The 23,169-nt window shown below is 40.8% G+C and overlaps 3 protein-coding genes across 3 annotated transcripts; 2 read left to right on the forward strand and 1 right to left on the reverse strand.

The window, feature by feature from the left end:
* Positions 1–6: 6 nt before the first annotated feature.
* On the reverse strand, positions 7–7,348 carry actr1 (actin related protein 1, centractin). Its single transcript, XM_017407868.3, has 11 exons — positions 7,147–7,348; positions 5,516–5,580; positions 5,211–5,286; positions 3,405–3,530; positions 3,195–3,319; positions 2,708–2,924; positions 2,528–2,620; positions 2,244–2,418; positions 1,605–1,666; positions 1,121–1,161; positions 7–176 (listed from the first exon to the last, which is right to left on the reverse strand). Exons 1-11 carry the CDS (start codon positions 7,192–7,194, stop codon positions 74–76), a joined length of 1,131 nt encoding a protein of 376 aa, XP_017263357.1. The 5' UTR covers positions 7,195–7,348; the 3' UTR covers positions 7–73.
* Positions 7,349–7,893: 545 nt separating this feature from the next.
* march5l (membrane-associated ring finger (C3HC4) 5, like) lies at positions 7,894–12,322 on the forward strand. The gene is made up of 7 exons (XM_017407535.2): positions 7,894–7,986; positions 8,802–8,873; positions 9,851–10,053; positions 10,435–10,565; positions 10,675–10,840; positions 11,198–11,364; positions 11,442–12,322. The coding sequence occupies exons 2-7, from the start codon at positions 8,845–8,847 to the stop codon at positions 11,598–11,600; spliced, it is 855 nt and encodes a 284-aa protein (XP_017263024.1). The 5' UTR covers positions 7,894–7,986; positions 8,802–8,844; the 3' UTR covers positions 11,601–12,322.
* A 1,270-nt stretch (positions 12,323–13,592) lies between these two features.
* On the forward strand, positions 13,593–21,597 carry kctd9b (potassium channel tetramerization domain containing 9b). The gene is made up of 12 exons (XM_017407491.3): positions 13,593–13,782; positions 13,968–14,089; positions 15,436–15,479; positions 15,826–15,919; positions 17,661–17,719; positions 17,811–17,939; positions 18,014–18,081; positions 18,166–18,261; positions 19,164–19,313; positions 19,526–19,631; positions 19,734–19,867; positions 20,384–21,597. The coding sequence occupies exons 1-12, from the start codon at positions 13,735–13,737 to the stop codon at positions 20,498–20,500; spliced, it is 1,167 nt and encodes a 388-aa protein (XP_017262980.1). The 5' UTR covers positions 13,593–13,734; the 3' UTR covers positions 20,501–21,597.
* The last annotated feature ends 1,572 nt before the right edge of the window (positions 21,598–23,169 follow it).

Raw genomic sequence — 23,169 nt, forward strand, 5'->3', positions numbered from 1 at the left:
TGGGGGACATTTGAGGGCAGTTCAGAAGGTGGGGTGGGGAAGGGTGGGGTTGGCATTAGCACGGCGCTGGCGCCTAGAAGGTCTTCCTGTGGATGGCACGTGCTCTGTCTTCTTCGTATTCCCGCTTCGACACCCACATCTTTTTAAAGGTGTCCAACGACGCCAAGATGGAGCCGCTGCGGGAGGAGAGAGGTCAGAGGTCAGAGTCCGCACCGGTGACGACTACAGCTTTCTGCCCTTTAATAGAAACTAAATATCCACGTGTGATGGACGTGTCTAAATATCTACTCACAGGAAGTGAGATTTCTCTTTTGCTGATGCAAGATTACATTAAACCTCGAAAAAATTATCTGTCAGAAACTTAACATTTGATTTGATTTAAGTTGCAATCAAGATCACCGTGGAACAACATTTCTCTGTTTTGTTTTTTGATTTAATCCACATTAAGGTGATTTAATGACCTCTTTTTACAATAATTAGCTAATTAAAAAGGTGATTAAAACAGATGGAAATGATTCCTGAACACATTTCTCTTTGGTACGCAGTTAAATTCAATGATTTAGTTTCTCTTCTTTCCCCCTGATTTATTTCCAGGTACTAGAATCTGCCCTGTTTTTTTCCAGCTGTGTAGATGTGGTGTATACTGCCACCTGCTGACTGCAGGACGCACAGCGGTTCATTCACCCTAACTCAGATAAAAGAAATACACGGTGGGCATTTTAGACGAAACGATATGAAAGTTGGCTTTAACTTTGCTTAACAAAACGTCTGCTGCGACAGGCTTCACGTGTGATGCTGCAATATTTGTAGGATATATATTTTATCCTGAGTCTGCTCCGAGGGTTCAGGTTATTCGGATTGAGGGGGTGCTCATGTCCATCATAGACATTACTGCTATTTTAGCAAGAATCATCCAGAGAACGTCACTGTGAGCCAAAGACACGCTTTCCTATTAAAGTATATTTCATATTTTTGAATCTATTTGCTTCAGATCAGGAAAAAAAACAACTCTTAGGTTATTATTGTTTAAAGGTATGAAGATGCATTTTTGGAGCACTGTCATTTGATTGCTCTAACTTTCATTTGGTTACACAAACACTGATGAGCTCTGAACTCTTACCCGATCCATGTGGAGTACAGCCTTTCTTGTGGAGCAGAGATCTACACGAGCAGAAGAACAAACAGAAGACACGTCAGAAGACACGTGGACACAGGACTGTGGCTTCCAGCTGTCGAGCTTTACGTTTACAAGTTTGCAGAGAACGATTAACAGAACTGAACTCCCTCTGATGGGCTGATAAATGTTGTGCTCTGCTTGCTCCTCTTCTTTCAATGAAAGTTTTGAGTTTTTTTTAAATAGTAAAATATCCGAAGTTATAAAGACTTACAAACACCCTCCATGTAATCCAGATTTTTTTTTCCTTTTAGTTAGAATTATCATGTAAGACACTTGTATAACACTTGCATAGTCTTATCTGACACATCTCAATGAGAAACTGAGCAGCTGTGACACAATTTTATTTATTAATTTATTTATTTTTAAGCAAGAAGCTAAAATAAAGCATTTCAAGGGGGATGGCAACAAAAACAGGAAGTGGACCAACCTTGATCTTCACGTCTTTGGGAGCAAGTTTCTTGACTTCAGTTAGTAGTCTTTCTCCAAAGCCTGAAAAAACAACAACAACAACAACAACAACAACAAAACGAAGTCAGTGAACGTTAACACCAATTAAAGCGAAATGCACCATTTCAGTTGTGGTTTTTTTTTTTTTTGTCTTACATTTTCATTAAGATTTACTTGTGTTTGATAGATGCACAAAATAAATATTGTGAACTACAGATGTGATCCAGTCTTGGTCAAATAATGGGATGTCTCAGTGAGAAATTTAAATAAAGTAGATTAAAATTTATTTTTTAAAAAGTTTAATTTTATGGAATAAAATGAAAGCTTGTTAAAATTTGTGGATAGTGAAGACTACAAGTTAATTAAATTTTGCATTTTATCACAACAGTTTTTTCACTGTTTTGTGCCTTTTTGGTTAGAGCAGAATAGTTATAAATAAACTTTAGCTTCAGCTCGTTCCTTGTAGTTGTTTGGTGTTCCAGTGTACTGACCAGTCGTTCATTCTTTAAAATGTGACGGTAAAATAGGTAAAAAGGGCAAAAATTGTTTTCACTATTACATTTACTTAATGAGAGAGTATGAACCCAGAATGATGCGTGCACCGTCGTGCAGCTCAGACCTTTGATCAGCGTCGACCCCCCACACAACACGATGGTGGAGAAGAGAGTGCGCCGCAGGTCCATGTCAGACTTCTGGATGGCGTAGGCCAGGACCTCGTGGATCCCTGAGCTCTCGTCTCCGATCAGGTCGGGTCTGAACAGCAGCTCCGGCGCACGGAACCTCGCGGGACCAATCTGGAACCGATGGGATCACATTTTCAGGGTTTTGCGAACCCAACCAGGAAAGAGTCTGTATTTAGCTTGTTTAAAAACAAAAAAACACCTCAGTGTCTTTTAGACTTACATTTAAAGTGCTTCCGTCTGGGAGGACGTACTGAGCCTTCTCTGTTTCTAAAGTCTCATCCTTCTGTGGGTTGAGGGACAGGTAGCAGGCTCTCTGTTGGGTTAGAGACACGTCTGACTCGCCGATTCAAACACAAACGAGTTGCTTATGTTTTAAATCGCTTCCCAGCAGCCACCTCACCTCTTTGATGGTGCGGACGACCTCGAACTCAGCGGACGTGTTGAAGTTGTAGCCCTCCTTGCGCAGCAGCAGGCGGAGGTACCGTGACACGTCCCTGCCGGCGATGTCCACGCGCATGATGGAGTGAGGGATGGCGAAGCCCTCGTAGATGGGCACGACGTGGGTTACGCCGTCGCCGGAATCCAACACAACACCAGTGGTGCGGCCTGTAGCGTACCTGCAGGAAGCAAAGTGTCCTCATGTATCAAAGCCCTTTTGGCTCTTGTTTTAGCTTTTTTTCTTGACAGACAAGGAGCAAAAGCAGACAAAGGGCTGATTTCTATTTATAGCCTGTTGGAGCTAATTCAGAGGATATTAGTTAGAATATAAAGCTGATTACTCTGCCCTCTACAGGCAGAGTGCAGCTACTACATAAGCAGTGCAATTAAAGAGAACGTTTCCCTGAAGATAAATAAATAAATAAAATTTTAACAGCAGAAGCTCTTACAGGCTCAACACAGCCTGCATGGAGATGAAGAGAGCAGGAACATTGAAGGTCTCGAAGAAAATCTCTGCCGCCTTCTCTCTGTTCTTGCTGGGGTTGAGGGGAGCCTCAGTCAGCAGCACAGGATGCTACGAAGGAAACCAAACAGGAGGAGGTCACCTCTGCTCCAACACGTCGCAGCTGTGAAACAAACAGCCCTGGACAGGAGCTCACCTCCTCAGAGAAGGTCTGCAGCTGCTCCTTGGAGTAAACGTACTGCCAGATTCTCTCCATGTCGTTCCAGTCCTTCACTATCCCGTGCTCCATCGGGTAGCGCACCGACAACAAGCCTCTGTGCTCCTGAAGGGGAGAGACAAAGACGAGACGCATGAAGATTTCTTACTGCTCCAAGGGCCGAGAGACAAAATGCTCCAGTCACACAGCAGGTTGTATATAAATAAAACTGCTCATAAAAACAGCAACAGGAGACACTGAGGATGAAAAAAAACATCACATGACTTCCTGGCTCGCGATTGGTACGAGGCTCCTCGGTTGGGGAGGTTTGAAGGTTTACATGAGTTCTGATGGAAACTCGGCTTACCTGTGGTGGAATTAGCAGACACAGACTATCCTTATCATGAAACACGGTGGTGGCAACATGATGATGTGGGATTTAAACTTGTTTTAACCCACCTGTGTGCAATGAATATCCTGCCGACTCTGAGGGTGCAGTAAGGCCAGTAAAACTAGAACAAATTATGTTTCTATTAAACATTTTTATGTTTGGTGGGTTTTGTGCATGTGAAAGGCAGGAAGACAAGGGCTGCAATGAGACTGGGGTCTAAGAGGACCCAACCCAACTTTAGCGAAAGCAGTGAACCTCCTAAACCCACTGAGTTTCAACATAAAACTGGGCTTTAAATCATACAAAATCACAGGTATCCAGAGCGGCACTGTACAGGTAATGAAGCCTCTTGGGGGCACTTTTCTTATGGTAATTTCCAATTTAGATCTAAACTGTGGCACAAACAGATTACCACTCATGTGTGAATGTGTTTAAATACCTGTGGGATAGGTGTTAAACTCCACGTGGCAAAGGAAGATAAAAAAAACTGGTGTGATGTTTACTTTAAATAGCCAAGCAAATCTGAAACTGATCTAATGACCAAAATTCACTGACTTCAACCAACAGGAAGAATCTATTAACAAGCAATGAGTGTGTCAGTGGTGTAATTTTACGAGAATCCAATGAAAAGAAGCAGAAACTCTGAGCGTTTAGGACGGAGTCGCTCCCTCCTCCAAATCCTGAGCATAAAAAAAGTGTTTCCCAGTTATTGTTGCAAGTTTCATTAGCCCTGAAGCAAATTAAAATTTCGATAGGATCTATTGCTGAACATCACAGTGATCAAATCATTCACACACAGTTCATGGTTGCCTCTCTTCAGCTCATTGAACCTTGTTTACTTGTGTTCAGCTGGTAAGGAGGGTTTAGGTTTGGCTGCTCTGGATGAAAATCCGTTTTTCTTTAGCTGCCATCTTACTGCTCAGTGATAAATAATGACTCGTTTTGTTTTGTGACTGCTCCAAATTTAGATTCAGCTGAAAGGGGAAAAAAACAACTCTCTCGGCGTGTCTTCTGCGCTGAATGCTCTCACTGAAGATGATTTAGAATCTGTCCCAGTTTTTCAGCCCGCTGCAACAACTCTTAAATACAGACTAACGTGCGGATTTAAGCTTGTGAGGGTTTTTGTTTCAGGAAAGCAAATTATGCAGTTCATTCTCATTATGACGCACGGCAGTGGACGCATCATAATGCGGGAAGGAACCGGTTTGCTCTTGATTTATATCTGTAAATGAAAAAAAAAAAACCCAGCATTTTGTTTTCTACAAATATAACAACTAAATGAGCGCCCTCCACATGTGGCACTTTGATTTGTTATTTATTTTTAAAAAATAATTATTGCTGTCATTGTCCTTTGATCAGGCCAGACAGAACTGGCTAAAGATTTCTCCTCATGCATAAAGTACTGTGTGCAGTACCTCTGCTTTAGGTCCGATGAAGAGGTCTCCCTCCAGGGCTCCAGCCATCACACGCACATGTTTGGGACGTCCAACACTGCGCACAAATAGTCATACGATTAAAAATTCATTCAATATTTTTGATATCATACTGACACTGAGCCGATGATTCGTTCCATCAGATAAACACCTTTAATGACTTAGAACATGTACTCAAAAATATCCAGTTACATAATGTTAAGCTTCACTTTTGAAGAAAAAAAAAAAAAGGGCCCTAAACCACCTGAGCGAAGGAGATGTGCAGGGAGTGATTGAAGAACACTTACTAGTTAGGGAAGCAGTATTTAGGGATCTGGTCACCTGCGAAACCAGCCTTGATGACTCCCGAACCCTGCGGCGAAAACAAGTGAGAGTTGAGCTCGACATCACAGGGCTGAACAGAGAGCTGCAGAGCGTTAGGCTTCAGAAAAGGACAACGGTCATGAGACTCCGCCTGAGGCCACCAGCAGTCACACTGGATTCTGCTGCACGTCGGCTCAACACACACTTCACCCTTTAGGGTCTTCTTCCGTTGCTTTTCTGTGTGTGTTTTTGTTAACTTGTTAAAGTTGTACTCACTGTCTCTCTTTGGTATTTAAACCAAAAACAATCAACAAGCAAAACACGAGGAGCTACATTTCCAGTTTAGTAAGTGCCTTCCAAACTTAAGTGTCTCTGAACATCAATTTATCAAGAAATAAGGTATAAATTGGAATAAAAATCAACCCAGAACTTGAGTTTCAGTGCAAAATAAAAATATGTCCGACAATGACATTATCATTATTTATTACAAACAACTTATTTGTACAGATAAGATTAAATGAAAAATCAAAATGACTGCTATTATTGGCTCATACGGTTTGACTCTGTGAATTAAAATACATCACAACAAACTGAAGGATAAGAGTGTTTAGGACATGTTTGGCAGTAACATTAATGCTCTGTGTGTACACGTGACTGAAAGCACTCAGTGGCTTGTTTGAATTCATTTTGTCCGACACAGATTGAAACACATTTTGAGACTCGCTGGCTGGCAAATGGCAGAAAATTCCAATCACCAGTCAGCCGCTGAGGAGGTTCTCGTTTCCCAGGGAATGTTCCCGGAAAGGCGACTTCACACAGGCTTTGACAAAACACTAGTGTTAAGCCAAGTTTTGTGACTTATCTTGCAGGGTGACTTTAATAATAAATAAACTACCCAATTAATCAACTCAGGATGTTGAGTATTTGACAAAATATTTAATATTTGAAATGTTACTGTGTGCAACCAACACTTGTGGTCATTATCAGTGAAAGTGCAATCACTTTTCTTCATGAACTGATATGATTTGCAATTATTTTCCTCCTGCCTAGTTTTTGAAATTATTTTTATCACAAACAAACCACAACAAAGCAATAATTGCGTATTAAAATGGTTTGAAATGACAAGTTACCATTTTGCTATAAACAAATAACTGCTGCAGTGCTATTTGGTCCAATGTAAACACAATAATAATACAGCTGAGTAGTTTCTGGAAATGAAGTCAGTGAAACAGTCTGACAGGTGAGCTCTTCTTCAAGTTCCCTGTGTTACAAGTTGAATACTTCCCCTTTTAGCTTGGCTGAAACCTCGGGATGTATCTGAGATAATACAGCTCCAGACAGTTAACATTGCACACCAACACCGGCCGATTAGCATCTTTAGCTTTCCCTCGCTTGGGCTTGCAAGAATCTCTACTTTTAGCATGAACCGAGTTATAATAGTTTTCTTTCAAAGAAAAAAAACCGGGAAGACGTGTATGTAACTACTGCACGGGTAATGCATTGGCCCGGGCTGAATCATGAATGTTGTCAGCCATAACACAATAGTTAGCGAAGCTAACGGCTAGCGGCTAGCGGCCTCGGTTTGGGTGTGGATGAATGACATCATCATACTTACATTATCAATGACAACCGGCTGGTTAGCTAAAATGTCATAGGATTCCATGACGGAAATCGTATCTTAAATGTGCTTCCTTTGATGTGCGTGAGTCTCCCACTTCGTTTAGTGTTTTAATCATGTAAAAGATAACGCCCAGTCACCGTCCACTCTGCCAACACCGCCGCTAGTCCCTGTGGCTGACTGCCTGCTGCCGCTCAGTTTGGCACCGCCTTCCCACCCCCCAACACTGCAGCGTTCACTTGATTGACAGAAGGAGTAGCGAATCAAGTTGGGTAATTTTGTCACTGATGGGTAAGGTAACCAATCATAATGTTTGACACAGTGGTTATGTTGGAGCTTGCTGTCAGACAGCAGCAGCGTTCAGGAATGCGTGGAAACCACCGTACAACGTAGCTTCTGTTTACTGATACTGTTCACACAACAAATCACAATAGATATGGTTATTTTACTATATTGCTCGCTTAAATTATTTTGTAAAAACATAGATAGATAGATAGATAGATAGATAGATAGATAGATAGATAGATAGATAGATAGAGTAGTTTATGAGTTAGGGGTGTAGTGTTTTTTCACCACGCTTTCAATTATATTAATATTCACCTTTTCTATTATAAATGCAAATACGTAGGCCTATTAGACCTGAAAAGTACTGCAAGAACTAAAATCTCCTGCGCTGCTTTTGTACAATGAATGTACCACTAACGTCACCGCCTCCCAACCAATAGAAAGCAGCCAATGATCATTGTGGGCGTGTCTTTTCAGAGCAGAGTTCAGTGTGAGCAAAAAACACAAATCATCACCTCGACTTTAGCAACCAAAACGTTACATATTTTTCAGGTAAGTAATGGTTTAACATTGGTATCATACAGGCGCTTTTACAGAGTGGCAGCCTTCGAGACTTCTGTCTTGTTGCTAAGGTGTTTGTCCGATGTTAAACTTGGGAGAAAGTTAAATTAGCCACCTGAGCTAACCTGGAGTTGTTAGCTGTAGCTTCGGTCATGACGGGGAGTCCCAGCCATGAGATTTTAGGCTTTTGACAAACGCACCAACAAATAAACGAACAATTAAGTACTTCTTTCAAATAGTTTATCTAAACTTGGTTTTTTTTTAGCTTGAAAACAAGGCAGATTTACTACTTGTTTTTAGTTTCTAGTCAAATGTTTTGGTTGGGTAAAAAATAGAGTCGCCTTTGATTTGTCATCGTTTTGTTTTGTGAAAAAAAAGTGTCACTGCCTCAGTTTTTCTGAAGACAAGTCAGTATGTTTGCTACATTATTTTGTCCCATTGTTTACTGAGGAATGAGAACACTGCACTCATCCAGTATCGAGCAAGGACATCTAGTTATGTGATGATTTTTATCAAGAAAAAAAAAGTTTCTGTTTCGGCTCCATGGTCATTCCTTTCTACTGAGATGTCTCATTACAGAAAACAACACTTTCTGTCTATTCACCTGTTCACTGATTAGTCAAGAACTGTGTTGATCGTTTCTCTTAAAGCCTCCTCCGGGTCCTGTATCCTAGTAAGAAATAACAACAAATAAGGATTTTCCTCTTGAATTAATCTCCATCACTGCAACTCCAGGTCCACAAACAAAGTGAACCCATGCTGCTGTTCGTACCCACGTACCAATGTGTCCATGCTTGTTTTTGCAGGTCTTTCATCGAGTCTAATGGGTCCAACAGAGTTTTAATCATCATGGCCCTTGCCGAGGAGCAGCCTGAGAAGTAAAACCTCATTTTAATATTTTATTTTATTTCTCTCATATTTTAAGAACAACACTTACTCCCATAAATGTCTAATATTCTCATATTTTCAGTGTATTACTTAGATATCTTATTATTTACTTTTACACTAATCTGTCCTTATGTGTGGATACGTGTTTAAATGTTTTCTACACACTCTTATCAACACTTACAAGACATTTTCTTTTGTGCATAAATACTAAAAATGTTTTTTCTGATATTTGCACTTTTATCTATTTACAATTTTAAGTATATTAACATTATTTTACATTATTATTTTTTAAAACATTAACTAGGCAGAAAATGTCATGATTTTTTTATTTTTTTATTTATGTACCTCCATAAGAGTTAGACCATTTATTCCTTGTGAGATCCTATTCATTTTCAGGTTTAATTATGATGTGTAATTTATTACTCTTCATCTTTCATAATCTTTTTTTTTTATTTTTCCTCATCAGCATTGGATTCCAAGCTGATGAAGCTTTTTTTTAAATCAGATGCTGATTGAATATTTTGATTATAATTTGTGAGCTACTCTGTTGTTTTCTGGATATTTTTCAACTGTTCTTCATATTTTTTTTTCCAGATATTCAAAAAAATTCTTCTGGGACACTGTATCCCCTGCTACAAAACTTTATTTTCAGCGTGTTCTCTGGTTGTTGAAATGATTTGTGCTAAAGTTGTTTCTGGAAAAAAAACCTAATATTTTCAGATAAAAGTTAAGTTTATAGGTTTTACTTACATTTTGTGACACTTAGAAGCCATTTCACAAGCACTTACCGAACACATCCTATTTGGCAAAAGTGCGAAGGTTAAAAATACATTTTAGATATATTCAAAGTTTCTCTCAGCATCTGATCCCAGACCAGCACTGCATCTCTGACTTTTGTAGCCACATTTCTCTCTCTCTCTCTTTCCAAGCGGCTGGTAAACCTATGTTCTGTATGTGTGCCATCTAGACACTGCTGGGTGTGCTTTGCCACTGAACGGGATGACAGCAGCGCAGAGTGGGTGAGCCCCTGCAGGTGTAAAGGCTGCACCAAATGGATCCACCAGTCGTGTCTGCAGCGCTGGCTGGACGAGAAGCAGAAAGGGAACAGCGGTGGGGCGGTCAGCTGCCCGCAGTGTGGCACTGAGTACCTCATCATGTTCCCCAAGATGGGTGAGGGAGAGCAGAACCAATACTGAAGGTTAAAGGTTACAGCTGAGCTTCGGTTTAAACCAAATTGGCTGTCTTCACTGCCCCCTGCAGGCAGGGAGCTGGAACTACAGGAGCAGAGAAGAAAAGCTCATGTCAATTGAAAGATAGCTTTAACAAACAAAAACTGGGTTACCTTGAAGAATTTCTTACATAATAGATATATATTGAATAATATTAGTAGGATTTTATTGCTACTAAAATTATATTACAGCCTACAGAAAGTCAGGAAAGTCTTTAAAACAAAGTATTTTGACCTGACCTGAGTAAAAAGGAACAAGAGTACAAGATGTTTTTATTGTTTGTGTTTTGCATCCTGATCTGACTGGTTCTGTGGTTCCTCAGGTCCACTGGTGTATTTCCTGCAGCAGGTGGACAGAGCTCTGTCTCGTGCCAGTCCCTTCACCGCTGTCAGCGTGGTGGTCGGGACGGTCTACTGGTCTGCAGTCACGTACGGAGCTGTGACGGTCATGCAGGTGCATGGAGTGATCTATCGGGGGCGGGGGCGGGGGCGGGGGGTGCAGAACAAAACCTCCATCCATCTCAGTTTGCAGCTTCGTCATGTGGATTTGCTTCTTTCTGCAGGTGGTGGGACACAAGAAGGGTCTGTACATGATGGAGCGGGCCGACCCTCTGTTCCTGCTCATGGGTCTGCCCACCATCCCCGTGCTGCTGGTCCTGGGGAAGATGATCCGCTGGGAGGATTATTTGGTGAGGCTGTGGCAGAAGTACTCCCACAAGCGAACGCCAGGTACTCTCACTTTGTTTCGTTTACGTACTTCTATGCAGATCCATTTTCAACTTATGAAGCAACTTAATTCACAAAACTTTCATTGTGGTTTGTGCAATCACTGTTTAATAAACATTCGCCATCAATTACACAGTTATTTGGGAAGACTTAAATGAATATATGTGGAATTAGGTGGAATTATAAACAAAAAATAAAAATCTTATGAATGAAATTAGTAAAATTGACATTTTTTTTGTAATTCTGTTTAGTCTGTTTCAACAGATAAGAGGTATGAAAACGTGCTGTGTCAGCACAGTTGAGATGAAACGTCCCTGTCAGAGAGTTTGAGACTCACTGAGCCTACATGTGTCTCCTCAGGCGGCGGTGACTACCTGCCCCGTTTGCCTGCTGACGGGCCTGGTGCCGGAGACCACCTGTCTGTGTCCAGGACTCTGTGCGGAGCTCTCATCTTCCCCTCCATAGCCAGTCTGGTGGGGCGGCTGCTGTTCCGACGGGTCTCCTCCAACCTGCAGCGCACCGTCCTGGTGAGTGGACCGGGAGCACCCGGGACATTTGCAGCAGGTGGCTTACGTTTACCTTACGTCGCCCTCTGTCTCCGCAGGGCGGCATCGCGTTCGTGCTGATCAAGGGCGTGCTGAAAGTGTACTTCAAACAGCAGCAGTGCATCATTCAGGCTAACCGGCACATCCTGAACTACCCAGAAAGACGCGGGGACGCCGAAGGTGGAGAGGACGACACAGAGGACAGCGGGAACGAGTGACTCCGATAGTCACAAAAAAAAACTAAGGTGGTGAGACCAGGAGGGAAGCAGAGACATTTTAATATTAAACACAATGTGGAGTGAAGGTGGGTGCTGGCTTGGGGTGTAATCTGCCTTTTTGAGCCAAGGCTATAAAATATCCTGAGCACACTGATGATTCTTCTGTGCCTTCAATCGTCTCGAATACACTTGAAGAGAAACTCGGAAGTGTTCCCTAATTTTTAAACTCTGTGTCTGATTGGAGCAACGTTTGAACTACTGCTTGTAGCTTTTAGTGCTGCTTTAAACACAGAACGATAAATGTCAGAACAAGAAAGTAATTGCTGCAGCTTTACAGCTCTTTTGACATTTGAATACAATAACCTCATCTGTGGCTTACCCAACGAATACACAGAAAATATTGAAACCACAGGATAAAACAGGAGTCTTACATCGTATTACAGATAGGAAATACGACAAATGTTATGTGAAGTATATCAGCCCATTGATCCAATGTGAGTTTGCATATTAAAAAAAAGTCAGGAATTTTTTTATGTTTTGCAAACAAACTATTTTTTTTTCTTTTTTTTATGTTCCGGTCCCTGGTTGAAAAGCAGAAAGGCACTTTATTGTTTTATTGGATAAGTTGGTGTGGGTTTGATGTGTGCGTTTAGTAGAATATGTTTGTTTAATGCTGATTTCAAACTGCTGAAAATAAGACAAATAAAGTGTCTTTTGTCTTATGCATTTATAAAGGAGAGTTTCTTGCTCAAATAGAGGGTTTTCAGTTTTGCCAAATGCAGCCGGTGCTTCTTTCCGTCATAAGATGTTCTTCTAAATCTCAGAATCTGTTTATAAAAACTGCAGCATGAAGGTTGGGTTCTTGAGAACTGCTCGTGAGATAAACTGGGGACACTTTTAGTTCATCTTATACCAAACACCCTCCAGTCTGCACGATTTTCCTAATGTGAGCACTTGGGGGCGCTCCTCATCTTTCTGTCAATTTAAAGAAAGTTCTTAAAATGAGTAAAGATGTTACACAAGCACAAGGCAGTTTATGGAGGTTCATGTTGATAAATTTAATTTAGGCCATTTTACACACGAGGTTTAGTCTCAAACATTTATGTATAGGAGAGTTTCATAGGGATTTTTATGAAGTGAGTTTGTTTTTGGAAAAATAAATAGTGGTTAACAATAAAAATGCACAATATTTTACAAACACATACATAAAGGAAGTATCTCTCTTTTGCCTTGTTTTCAAAATTACTCAAAATCTTCACTGTATTTGCAACATTCACATTTTATTTTAGGTTTGAGGGTTTTTACTGAAAATATTTACAAGCAAAAATAACCTGAGGTCCTGGATTTATTTAGAAATTGGGTTTGAAGGGAACAGAACACCAGCTTAGAGCTAAAAGGAGCAAAGCAGCTAAAAGAAGCAGAACATTAGCTAAAAGTTGAATGGAGCAGGACACCAGCTGATAGCTAAAAGGAGCAGAACTCTAGTTAAGAGCTAAAAGGAACTAAACATTAGCTAAAAGCTGAAAGGAGCAGGACAGTTTAAAGATGCAGAACACTAGCTAAAAGGAGCAAAAGACAAGCTAAAAGTAATAAAAGGCTAGCAGAAAGTAAAATGCTAACTAAAACCCAAAAGAAAAATGGCGGCTTATAACAAAAAATAAATAATAATAATAAAAACAAAATATACTAAAAATACAGTGGTAGCTAAAATGAGTAGAAATGTAGACTAAGAAGATTTCAAAGAGAACAATGTTTTAAAGGAACTGAAGACATTTCAATGTGTTTCAGTCGGAAAAATATTTACAAATAAAGGTAAATTAAAAAAAAAAAGTTACAACAAACAATCCATCTTGAATGAGCTGAACGTAAATAAATGTCAAAATATGATCAAATGAATCTGTCCAATAATCGTTCACGGGGATTTGTAGAACCCGCCTCTCTCGCTCGCTCATTGGCCAATGTCTCTCAACGTAAGCCGCTGATTGGCTAAGGCCGAATCTCTGGGCGTTTGAGTGGAGTCTGCACCAGAGGCAGGAAAAAGAACGTTGTCGCTCCCCCAAATTTTTAATAATTTTTTTATGAGTAAATACTTGAGCAGTAGAAGCTCAGGTTGATTCCTTTTTTTTACTCTGCCATGAGACGAGTCACGCTATTCGTCAACGGAACGTCCACGAATGGAAAGGTAAAACGGCGAATAGAAACCGGAAAATGTGTTTTGAATAACATCCGTATCGGCTCGACGGGAACAAAATGAGTAGTTTCCCTCGGGGTTTGCTGCTGTTAGGCGCTGATGGGAGACGTTTTGTTTGAGTTCCGGCGCTGGGAGGCGGGCTGCTTTGTTTTATTTTTGTCGGTGTTATCATACAGGTGGTGGCTGTGTACGGCTCTATGGAGGATTTACTGAACGTGGCCAGCTCAAAACTGGGGATAAGGGCCTCTAGTGTTTGTAACGGGAACGGCGGCCTCATCGACGACGTCGCGTTGATCAGGTGAGAAACGTGAAGTTTAAATGCACCTGGTGTGTGTGTGTGTGTGTGTGTCCGTAAAGAAGTGACAAATTAACCTTGACATGACTGACGGGAAGCATGTTGCCAGCAGAAGGTTGCATCGCAACAAGTTGAGCAACTCGCTCTAAATGTCGGTGGTCATAATGTTATGGCTGATCAGTGTGAGATGAAAAAGTTTTTTCTTTTTTTTTAAACTACACCCTAGTTTTCAAAGGATTGAACCTTATATTATTGTTCTGTAATTGTTTTGTAAAAATGTCTTTTTTGTTATACATTGTGGCCATATGCTATATTTAACTTTGAATTTAATTAATTTGTTCACAAAATCATTCTCCTTAATAATGAAGTTTTTCATTTACATGGAATCATTGTTAGCTGGTGTTTAAAAATATATTTTCGATAAGAAAGTTGGTAGTGCATCAAGGATCGGCTCTGAGCCCCTTCTCGTTCGCTCTGGTGATGGACAGACTAACAGATAAGGTCAGGCAGGGATCCTCCTGGACTATGATGTTTGCAGATGACATCATGATCTGTGGTGAGAACAGGGAACAGGTGGAAGAGAACCTGGAGAGGTGGAGGTACGCACTTGAAAGACGAGGGATGAAAGTCAGCCGTAGAAAGACAAAGTCCAAATATGTGAATGAGAGGGAGGCAGGAGGGACAGTGAGGCTACAAGGAGGTCAGAGGTCACAAAGGTCAGGACTTCAAGTACTTAGGGTCCACTGTCCAGGAAAATGGAGAGTGTGTTAAAGAGGTGAAGAAGAGAGTCCAGCCAGGATGGAGTTTCGGGAGTGATTTGAGACCAAAGGGTGGCAGCAAAGGTCAAAGGAAAGGTTTACAAGACAGTGGTGAGAGCAGCCATGTTGTTTGGTTTGGAGACAAAAAGACAGGAGACAGAACAGGAAGTGGCAGAGCTGAAGATGTTGAGGTTCTCCTTGGGAGGGACAAGGATGGACAGAATTAGGAATGAGGTCATCAGAGGTACAGCACAGGTTGAAGGACTGAGAGATAAAGTTAGAGAGGCCAGACTGAGACGGTTTTGACATGTGCAGAGGAGGGACAGTGGGTATATTGGTAGAAGGATGTTAGAGACGCAGCTGCCAGGAAAAGGACAAAGAGGAGATGGTAGTTAGCGAGGACAAGGAGGGAGTTGGAGTGAGGACAGAGGACACAGAAGACAGAGTTAGATGGAGGAGGATGACTCGCTGTGGCGACCCCTGATAAAGGGAACAGCTAAAAGAAGAAGTGGACATTTGACATTTTGTAATGTCAACTGAGCCACAGTTGTCTCAGCCAGTGTTACAGTTTGTGTGTATCTGTGTCTGCAGAGATGATGACGTGTTGTACGTATCGGACAGAGATTCATTTGAAGGTGAGTCTGAAGCACGTTTCTCTGCTCTGACAAGTTAACATAAAAAGCAGGTTTGTTGGAGGTCTTTAAATGTCTAATTCTAGACTTTTGCTTTACAGCCTTACATGCAAATGTCTTAATATTTATTTATAGTGCTTTTGAGTGTTTCCTCTTGCCTTCTGTGAGCTCTACCTTCACTTTATCGAAGACTCCTTGTCTTAAAGTCGATAAGGAGTTTCTGTCAGTCTGAAAAAATAGTAATCATAATCAGTTGGCATCTCTCTGAGTTGAGCATTAGTGCAGCTTATTTAAAACTGAAGCTGCTGATTGTGTGACAGCTTTCTGCAGTAACTCTGTCTGTGTGCAGATCCTCAGGAGGACCTCAGGAGCTCGGAGAAGCATCAGACCCACACTGACTGGCTGACGCTCAACGTCGGCGGACGCTGCTTCACCACCACAAGGTTGGCACTGAGTGCAGGCTGAAGGCCCGCTCACTGACTCGTGTGAGGAGCACTGGTGCAGTTTGACCTGAGGGTGGCAGGCTTGGTTTTGATTTTGCAGTAAAAACCTGAACGAGAATCTCTGCACATCAGTGAACAGTGCTGGCTGACTGACTGGTGTTTATTTAAAGCCATTTAATTTTTTCAGACCATTTCATTTAATAGCTGAATCTTTTTAGATTTGTTTAAAAGAATCCATCACTTTACACCACAGCCACAAGAAGTGTCCACCATAAACTTTCATTAAATTAACATTTGGACCGTTTCATACCCACGTCACAAAGTTGATGTCTTTCCTGAAGAAGTTTGAACACATGAGCACCAGAAGCATCAGAACAAAGCATCTCCACTGTTACATATACAATTTAACCAAATAAATTAAAAATTCCCTTCTCACCCTCCGCGGGTGGTCTTTGTTTCATCCTCTGAGCTCGGGTCCTCTACCAGAGGCCTGGGAGCTTGAGGGTTCTATATATATATATATATATATATATATATATGTGTGTGTGTGTATATTTATATATATATGTGTATATTTATATATATGTATGTGTATATATAAAATAAGTGGATTATTTATACAAACCTTTTAGTTTCCAGTAATTTTCCAAATTTTTAGCCTGTTAGAACTCATTTATACGCACTTTTTATAGCTACTTCATATGACATTTAAGTTACCCGTGCTGCAAAATGAGTCACAATGAGGAATTTTTCAAATTCTCGGTCTCAAAAGCTTCAAAAGGATACTTAGTTTGTTTAAATTTGGCTGTTTTATCACCTGGCCTGACAACAAGCGAGTAGTTTGGCAGCTGGATTTTTATTTATTTTTTTGGTCTGCAGGGATGCCATCAGGAATTCCAGCTGTATATATTTAAAAAGGGAGAAGCCCCAAGCTTCTCAGTAACGCCAAACATTACACGAAAGGATATCCCGGCAGAGAAAAAATGGTCAGTTGCAAAGGAACTTATAAGACAAAGGCGTATTTCTGAAGACACCTGTTAGAAACTTCGATTTAAAGCTAGATTAGGAAGATTATTTGATATTACAGCAAAAATCAGTAGTTTCACTTTTTTTTTGTACTGCAGCCTGAGCTCATTCTGACTCATTTTGCCAGAAAGGGTCATATATATACAGTAATATACAGAAAATAACACATTTAACACTTTATTTTTGTATCAGTCCAGCTGAGCGATAGATGTATGAAACAGTTTCTTTTTTACGTGATGTATAAAACTAACAGATAAAGGGAGCTGATGAGCACACAGTTCTGAAAGCAGAAAGATTTGGCACAGCTTTGATTGTAGGAATAAGTTGGTGGCTTCACAAGGAAAAGGTTGTTCAGTGACCGTGAAGGAGTTTTGGAGTTCTTATGTTGAGGCCATGTTTTCTATCAGTTAGCTGCAGCAGCTCATTAAGGTCTCTTTTACCTACACACTTGTGCAAGTATTGTTATTTTGTACAAACTAAAAATGTCCTCCAAGCTTGGTGATCCCATATTTTTGCCAGTTGAGAATAAATGTGAGAGCCGTACGCTCAGCAGTTTTGTGTAACACGAACTAAACACATTCTTAATAAATGTGATTCACATTCACCCACTTTGTTAAAACAGCAGCTTTTAAATAGTAACGGTCACACGTGTTGAAGGTGTGTTTCCAAGTGCCGTGTGTAATAATGGTTAGCATGTAGGTGTGTGTTTGTTCAGGAGCACGTTGGTCAGTAAGGAGCCTGAGAGCATGCTGGCCCACATGTTCAAGGAGAAAGGTGAGCGCCGCCCGTCCTGGAGTGAAATAACAGAAACAACGGGGCTTTGTCTTTCTACAGTGACGCCTTTTTAATTCCCTGTTTCATCCAGATGTTTGGGGAAACAAGCAGGACTCGCAGGGGGCGTACCTGATCGATCGCAGTCCTGATTACTTTGAACCGATCCTGAATTACCTGAGGCACGGGCAGCTCATCATCAACGAGGGCATCAACCCTCTGGGTAAAACGCGCTCACGAACACCCGAGACAGTCTCCCTGCGTCAGTGCTCACGGCCGCTCACATCTGTCCTGCAGGTGTGCTGGAAGAGGCTCGCTTCTTCGGGATCGAACAGCTCGCAGAGCAGTTGGAGACTCTGATAAAGGTGTGTGTGTGTAACGTTCAGGTCGCAGTGTTTCAAGCTTCTGACGTGTTGATGGTTTTATCTGTGTGTATTTCTGCTGTGCAGTCCTCTCAGCCCCCTGATGATCATTCTCCTCTGACCCGGAAGGAGTTCACCAGATTCCTGCTGGCAACGACCACAAAGTCAGAGCTCCGATGTCAGGTACACAGAAAGAAACACACACAGCACGTTTTAACGGATAAGGCAAGACAAAGAACTAAAATTAGTTTTGAAATTGCCTATTATGTTGCTGTCAGAGGGACCTCTACACACATTTATGCTTCTTGTAAAAGTAGAAGTAATGAACCTCCAAACACAAGTAATACATTTAGTTTTTTTGCTCATCACACAAATGTTTGATTTATTTATTTATTTATTTTTGTGATTCCAAAAAATGATTCAATAATTACAATTCTGTGTAAAGGCTTTTACAGACTTGTACACTGCCACCAGTGTCACATTACACAGTTATTCCGACAGTTTAGATTTTCTGCATCAGAGATTATTTCCAACAGGAATATTTTGATAGTGAAGTTGAGTAAAACCAGCAGGAATCTGAACGGTTTTTAAATATAACACCAGAGCTGAGCGATGAGGGTGAAGTCATCAGTCAGCTCATGGATTTCTTGCTGTTTATTGAGAGACTGACAGAGCTTTATGACTTTCTAAAACAGGTTCAGAATTAAAAGTTAAGGAAGTTAAAAGCTTCACTTTTTGCGTTTGAGTCAAAACAGGTGTACTGACCTTAATAAAACATTTGCCCTGTAGAGGTGGAAATTAGTTTCTGCCTAATTGATATAGTTCAGTTCGGAGGGTGTTCTTGATCTTACAGAAACAGCAGTATTTATCAGTAATCTACTTAATGTTGAGCAGCCTACAGAACGTGGGGTACCGCTTTGTTTATTAAAGCAGATAATCAAGATCTGATCACAAGTGATTACACAAAGGAGACACGAGGACACGTTTTAGCGTCACGACTCATGCAAAAGAATTACGTCTCAGCCTCCCGTTTCAATAGCTGCACTAAACGTTGACGCCCAGCCTGGATGTCTGTGCTTTCCCAGGGTCTGAACTTCACCGGCGCAGATCTGTCTCGACTGGATCTCCGCTACATCAACTTCAAGATGGCCAACCTGAGAGGGGCTAACCTGACCCACGCCAACCTGAGCGGAGCCAGCCTGGAGAGGGCCGACCTGTCCATGGCGTGTCTCGATGTGAGTTCGGTTTTTACACAAACAGACAACAAGAAAAGGTAACCGTGTTGTTTATAATTACTGCTCAGAAGAAACAATATAATTCTTTTTATGAGTTCAGTTTGTTAGGATCAGGGATGTCGGTCTTTTAGTGTAAATAATTCCACTTTTATTGTGAAGGAAGTCCAATGATATAATGTAAACATGTGTGTGTGTGTGTGCACAAACTGCAGGCAGCTAATCTGCAGGGTGTGAAGATGCTGTGCACCAACGCTGAGGGGGCGTCACTGAGAGGCTGTAATTTTGAGGATCCTGCGGGATTTAAAGCCAACTTGGAGGGTGAGGAGAACAAGCACACACACGCTCCTCAGACGAAGCCAACATGGACAGGGTCACACCCTGAACTCCTGTGTGTGTGCGTGCGTGCCTGTGTGTAATCAGGAGCCAACCTGAAGGGCGTGGACATGGAGGGGAGTCAGATGACGGGGATCAACCTGAGGGTCGCCACCCTGAAAAACGCCAAGCTGAAGAACTGCAATCTGAGGGGGGCCACGCTGGCTGGAACTGACCTGGAGGTGAACGCACACCCCACACACACACCACGCACACACACATTCATGATTCAGTGAAGTTACATTACGATACATCTGCCAGCTCTGATATCTGTCAGTTTTATTGAGGTGTAAAACAAATATCGTCAGACACTAAAATCTTTCTTTTGCGTCTTCATTGAATGAGACAAGATTAGGGAGAATTATTCATTTTAAAACTGATTTGAATCTGGTGTGGTACATAAACAATATTACATGATAAAACTATAGCCAAAAGCTTATTTGCAGACCCAGTCTCTTCTTAGGGGTTTTAAAAGGAAAAATAACAGATAAATTCTCTAAAAAACACCAGAATAAAATCCTATGTATCAAAAATACATAATAAAAATAGACATTTCACACACACACACAAAATAAATAAATAAATAAAATAAAAGAACAAGAAAGAAGAGTATATGTATGGTAAGAAAATATTGCCTTTTCTCATTAAAAATTCAAACGGTGTGTGTGATGCCTTCTGCTTTGCTTGTTGTCTCTCAGAACTGCGACCTGTCCGGGTGCGACCTGCAGGAAGCCAACCTGAGAGGCTCCAACGTGAAGGGAGCCATCTTCGAGGAGATGCTGACTCCTCTCCACATGTCTCAGAGCGTGCGGTGAAACGCCCCGGCTGTTAACGCGCCCGCCGACGGGGTGTCCGATAAATGCCAACGTCCTGCGTTTTACTTCGACGTCAACACGAATGTAGCGCCTTGGTTTGGATCATCAGTCATCCGACGAAACGGTAATCCTAGCAAGTTGAACTGATTTCAACTGGACTTCTCACCCAAAATACAAAACATCTTAAAGAATAAAAAAAAAAAAATAAGTTCAGTTGACTTTGGTTTGACCTGCTAGGATTTTTAAATGTAGCGTTGTAATGGTTTTTTTTAGATGTCACATATGTTTTATCCAGGTTTGTGGTATTCAAGAGCCTTTGTTAATAGACTGTGACTATTGAAAGAGCTTTATATATTTATATATATATATATATATATATATGTGTGTGTGAATAACAAATGAACTTGTGTACAGCAGCAGGTTTGGTCAACAACACTGAATATTCAGCTTTAGGCTAAAAATTGTTGTGTTATATTTATCTGCGTAAACGTCTCATTAGGATAAAAAAACACTTTTTTCAAGAGAGACCTGTTACTTACCTGGTAAGAAAAAATAACTTTTTTTTTTAAGCTATAAGAAAAGCCCCATTCAGGGAGAATTTGTTGCTGCGGAGAGGTGTGGGTGAAATTTCATCGTAGCTCCAGGAAATGTATCTGATCCGTGTGAGTCACGAACCCTCAGCAGGGGGAACCAAAACAGGAAAAAGGAAGGTAAACAGAAAGAAATGTGTAAACAGGTTATGAAAAATCACGCTGAAAAGTAAGCTTTAGCTATCAATTAGTGTTTTAGCTTATTCGGGATGTTTTTGATTGAGTATCTACACTGAAATACAGTCAGTGTTGACTTAGCTGAAGATCCTCCCAGGAGCTTAGGAAGTGATCAGCAGAAATGTCACTAAATGTTGTTTCCTGTTAGCTTTTACACCTGGATACTGCCTGCATGTGATGCGTTTATGGAACCTCTGTAAATCCGTCCTGACAACCTGGATTGGCGCTGAACAGCCCGTCGCTTTCACAGTTGTCAGTTTTTGTGCTCAGATACGAAAAGAATTTATGACCTTATTTATGAGTAATAAATCCAGAAATTGTCAAACTGTATCAATGTCTTACGTGAGTCAGTTGGTACAATAATGCAGTGTAGATGGGGGCCTAAATGTTTAAGATATACAAGATTATTACATGAACTAACAAACAAAAAGATAAACTTCAATGTTTTGCCCAAAGAGTGAGGTTTTCCGTTTGTCTTAATATTGTAAGAAATAGTTACAATAAAAAAAAATTTCTATTGTGTTGAAACTGTAAGCTTTCCTTACTGAAGTAGATGTTAATAATAATTTCCAGTGGACATATGTGCAAATTTAAAGTCTTGTTTTTAGACACTTGTTCAAATCATAAAGGTATTTTACGAACTAGACACAGGAACATAACGTGGAAGTTGAAGCTGGAACAGCTTGAGCGCCCCCTGTAGGCCGGCCGCAGTACAAGTTTGAATTTGCGTAATCCCCTTATGTCAAAGACAAGGCCCGTGGGCCAGACATGGCTTGCGTTACAAATTTATCAGGCCCACAGTGTAACATTTAAATATTTCAGGACTCGCCCACCAGTTTGTGACACATCAAGTCTCCGTCTCTTCTTGTTTTGCCTAAAAAAAAAACAGACTTGGAGACTTCTCATGCGAATTAGCCAATCTTAAAGAAAACCAAAGTAAGTTGGATCTTTTTAGTAATTTTTGATTTTAACATGGAAAGAACAACAACAACATCCAAATGGAGCCGATCAATCTCTTGCTGATGATCTTGCATCAAAGAACATTTTCTTATTTTCTGCACTTTTTTAAAAAATTATTTTTATTTCAAAGTACAGTGTTAGTTGTACAGTATGTTTGGATTTTTATTGAGGGGGTTTTAACTGATTTGATGGCTTTCACAAAAATGTGTTAGTTTTACCAAGCAATGGTAAATTAGAACTTCTGATGGAGAGCAAAGTATAAAAAAATGAATGCTAATGTCTTTTTTCAGGATTGTTTTTTTCTTTAATGTGTTTGCTCTGACTTTTCTAAAAGCTGTCTTGGGAAAAGATCATTCATATTGATAGTTTGACATATAACGTGGAAACCAATGTCATGTCGCGCCTTTTTTATTTTTATGATAATTGGCCAAGATTGGCCCCTTAGCTAGGACCATGTTTTTTAATTTGTAAATGAATGAGTCATTTGTCTGATACTCCTCAGATATTATTTTTTTCCAGGTCTTGACTTCCGTTGATTTACGTAGTTTGTACCTGGGCTGCTGTATGTTCAAATATTCATGTTTCTGATGTGTTTCATTGTAATTAGTTATTTGATGCCTATGAAGCGCCGTGTTTGGATGGAAGGGAGTAGGCGGGGTCAGCTGCAAATCTGTTTGAATGTGCTTTATGCTGTAAATCAGTGTTTCTCAACCTTTTTTGGGCCAGCGCCCCCCTATACATTATCAAGACCTCTTACCGCCCCCCTCCCAACCCTTTTTTTTTTTTTTGCCTGTTTACGTGAATACATTTTTTTTATTCATGGACTTATATAATACCTGATCTTGGGTATGGCCCATCAGAACATCTTTGTGGGTCATTCTCCACCATGTACTGCTTCAATGAGTCCCCCACTTCCTGTGGGGAAGGCCATTCAGATGGATC

The sequence above is a fragment of the Kryptolebias marmoratus genome, linkage group LG14 (genome assembly GCF_001649575.2).
Source record: "Kryptolebias marmoratus isolate JLee-2015 linkage group LG14, ASM164957v2, whole genome shotgun sequence".
NCBI lineage: Eukaryota > Metazoa > Chordata > Actinopteri > Cyprinodontiformes > Rivulidae > Kryptolebias > Kryptolebias marmoratus.

Coding starts and splice junctions, on each gene's coding strand:
- actr1 (XM_017407868.3), bottom strand. CDS start 7,194: ATGGAATCCTATGACATTTTAGCTAACCAGCCGGTTGTCATTGATAAT. Junction 3,531..5,210: donor TCATCGGACCTAAAGCAGAG/GTACTGCACACA, acceptor TCTCCCCTTCAG/GAGCACAGAGGCTTGTTGTC. Junction 2,621..2,707: donor TCGTCCGCACCATCAAAGAG/GTGAGGTGGCTG, acceptor CTAACCCAACAG/AGAGCCTGCTACCTGTCCCT.
- march5l (XM_017407535.2), top strand. CDS start 8,845: ATGGCCCTTGCCGAGGAGCAGCCTGAGAA. Junction 10,566..10,674: donor GAGCTGTGACGGTCATGCAG/GTGCATGGAGTG, acceptor TTCTTTCTGCAG/GTGGTGGGACACAAGAAGGG. Junction 11,365..11,441: donor ACCTGCAGCGCACCGTCCTG/GTGAGTGGACCG, acceptor CTGTCTCCGCAG/GGCGGCATCGCGTTCGTGCT.
- kctd9b (XM_017407491.3), top strand. CDS start 13,735: ATGAGACGAGTCACGCTATTCGTCAACGGAACGTCCACGAATGGAAAG. Junction 13,783..13,967: donor GAACGTCCACGAATGGAAAG/GTAAAACGGCGA, acceptor GTTATCATACAG/GTGGTGGCTGTGTACGGCTC. Junction 17,940..18,013: donor CGAGGGCATCAACCCTCTGG/GTAAAACGCGCT, acceptor TCTGTCCTGCAG/GTGTGCTGGAAGAGGCTCGC.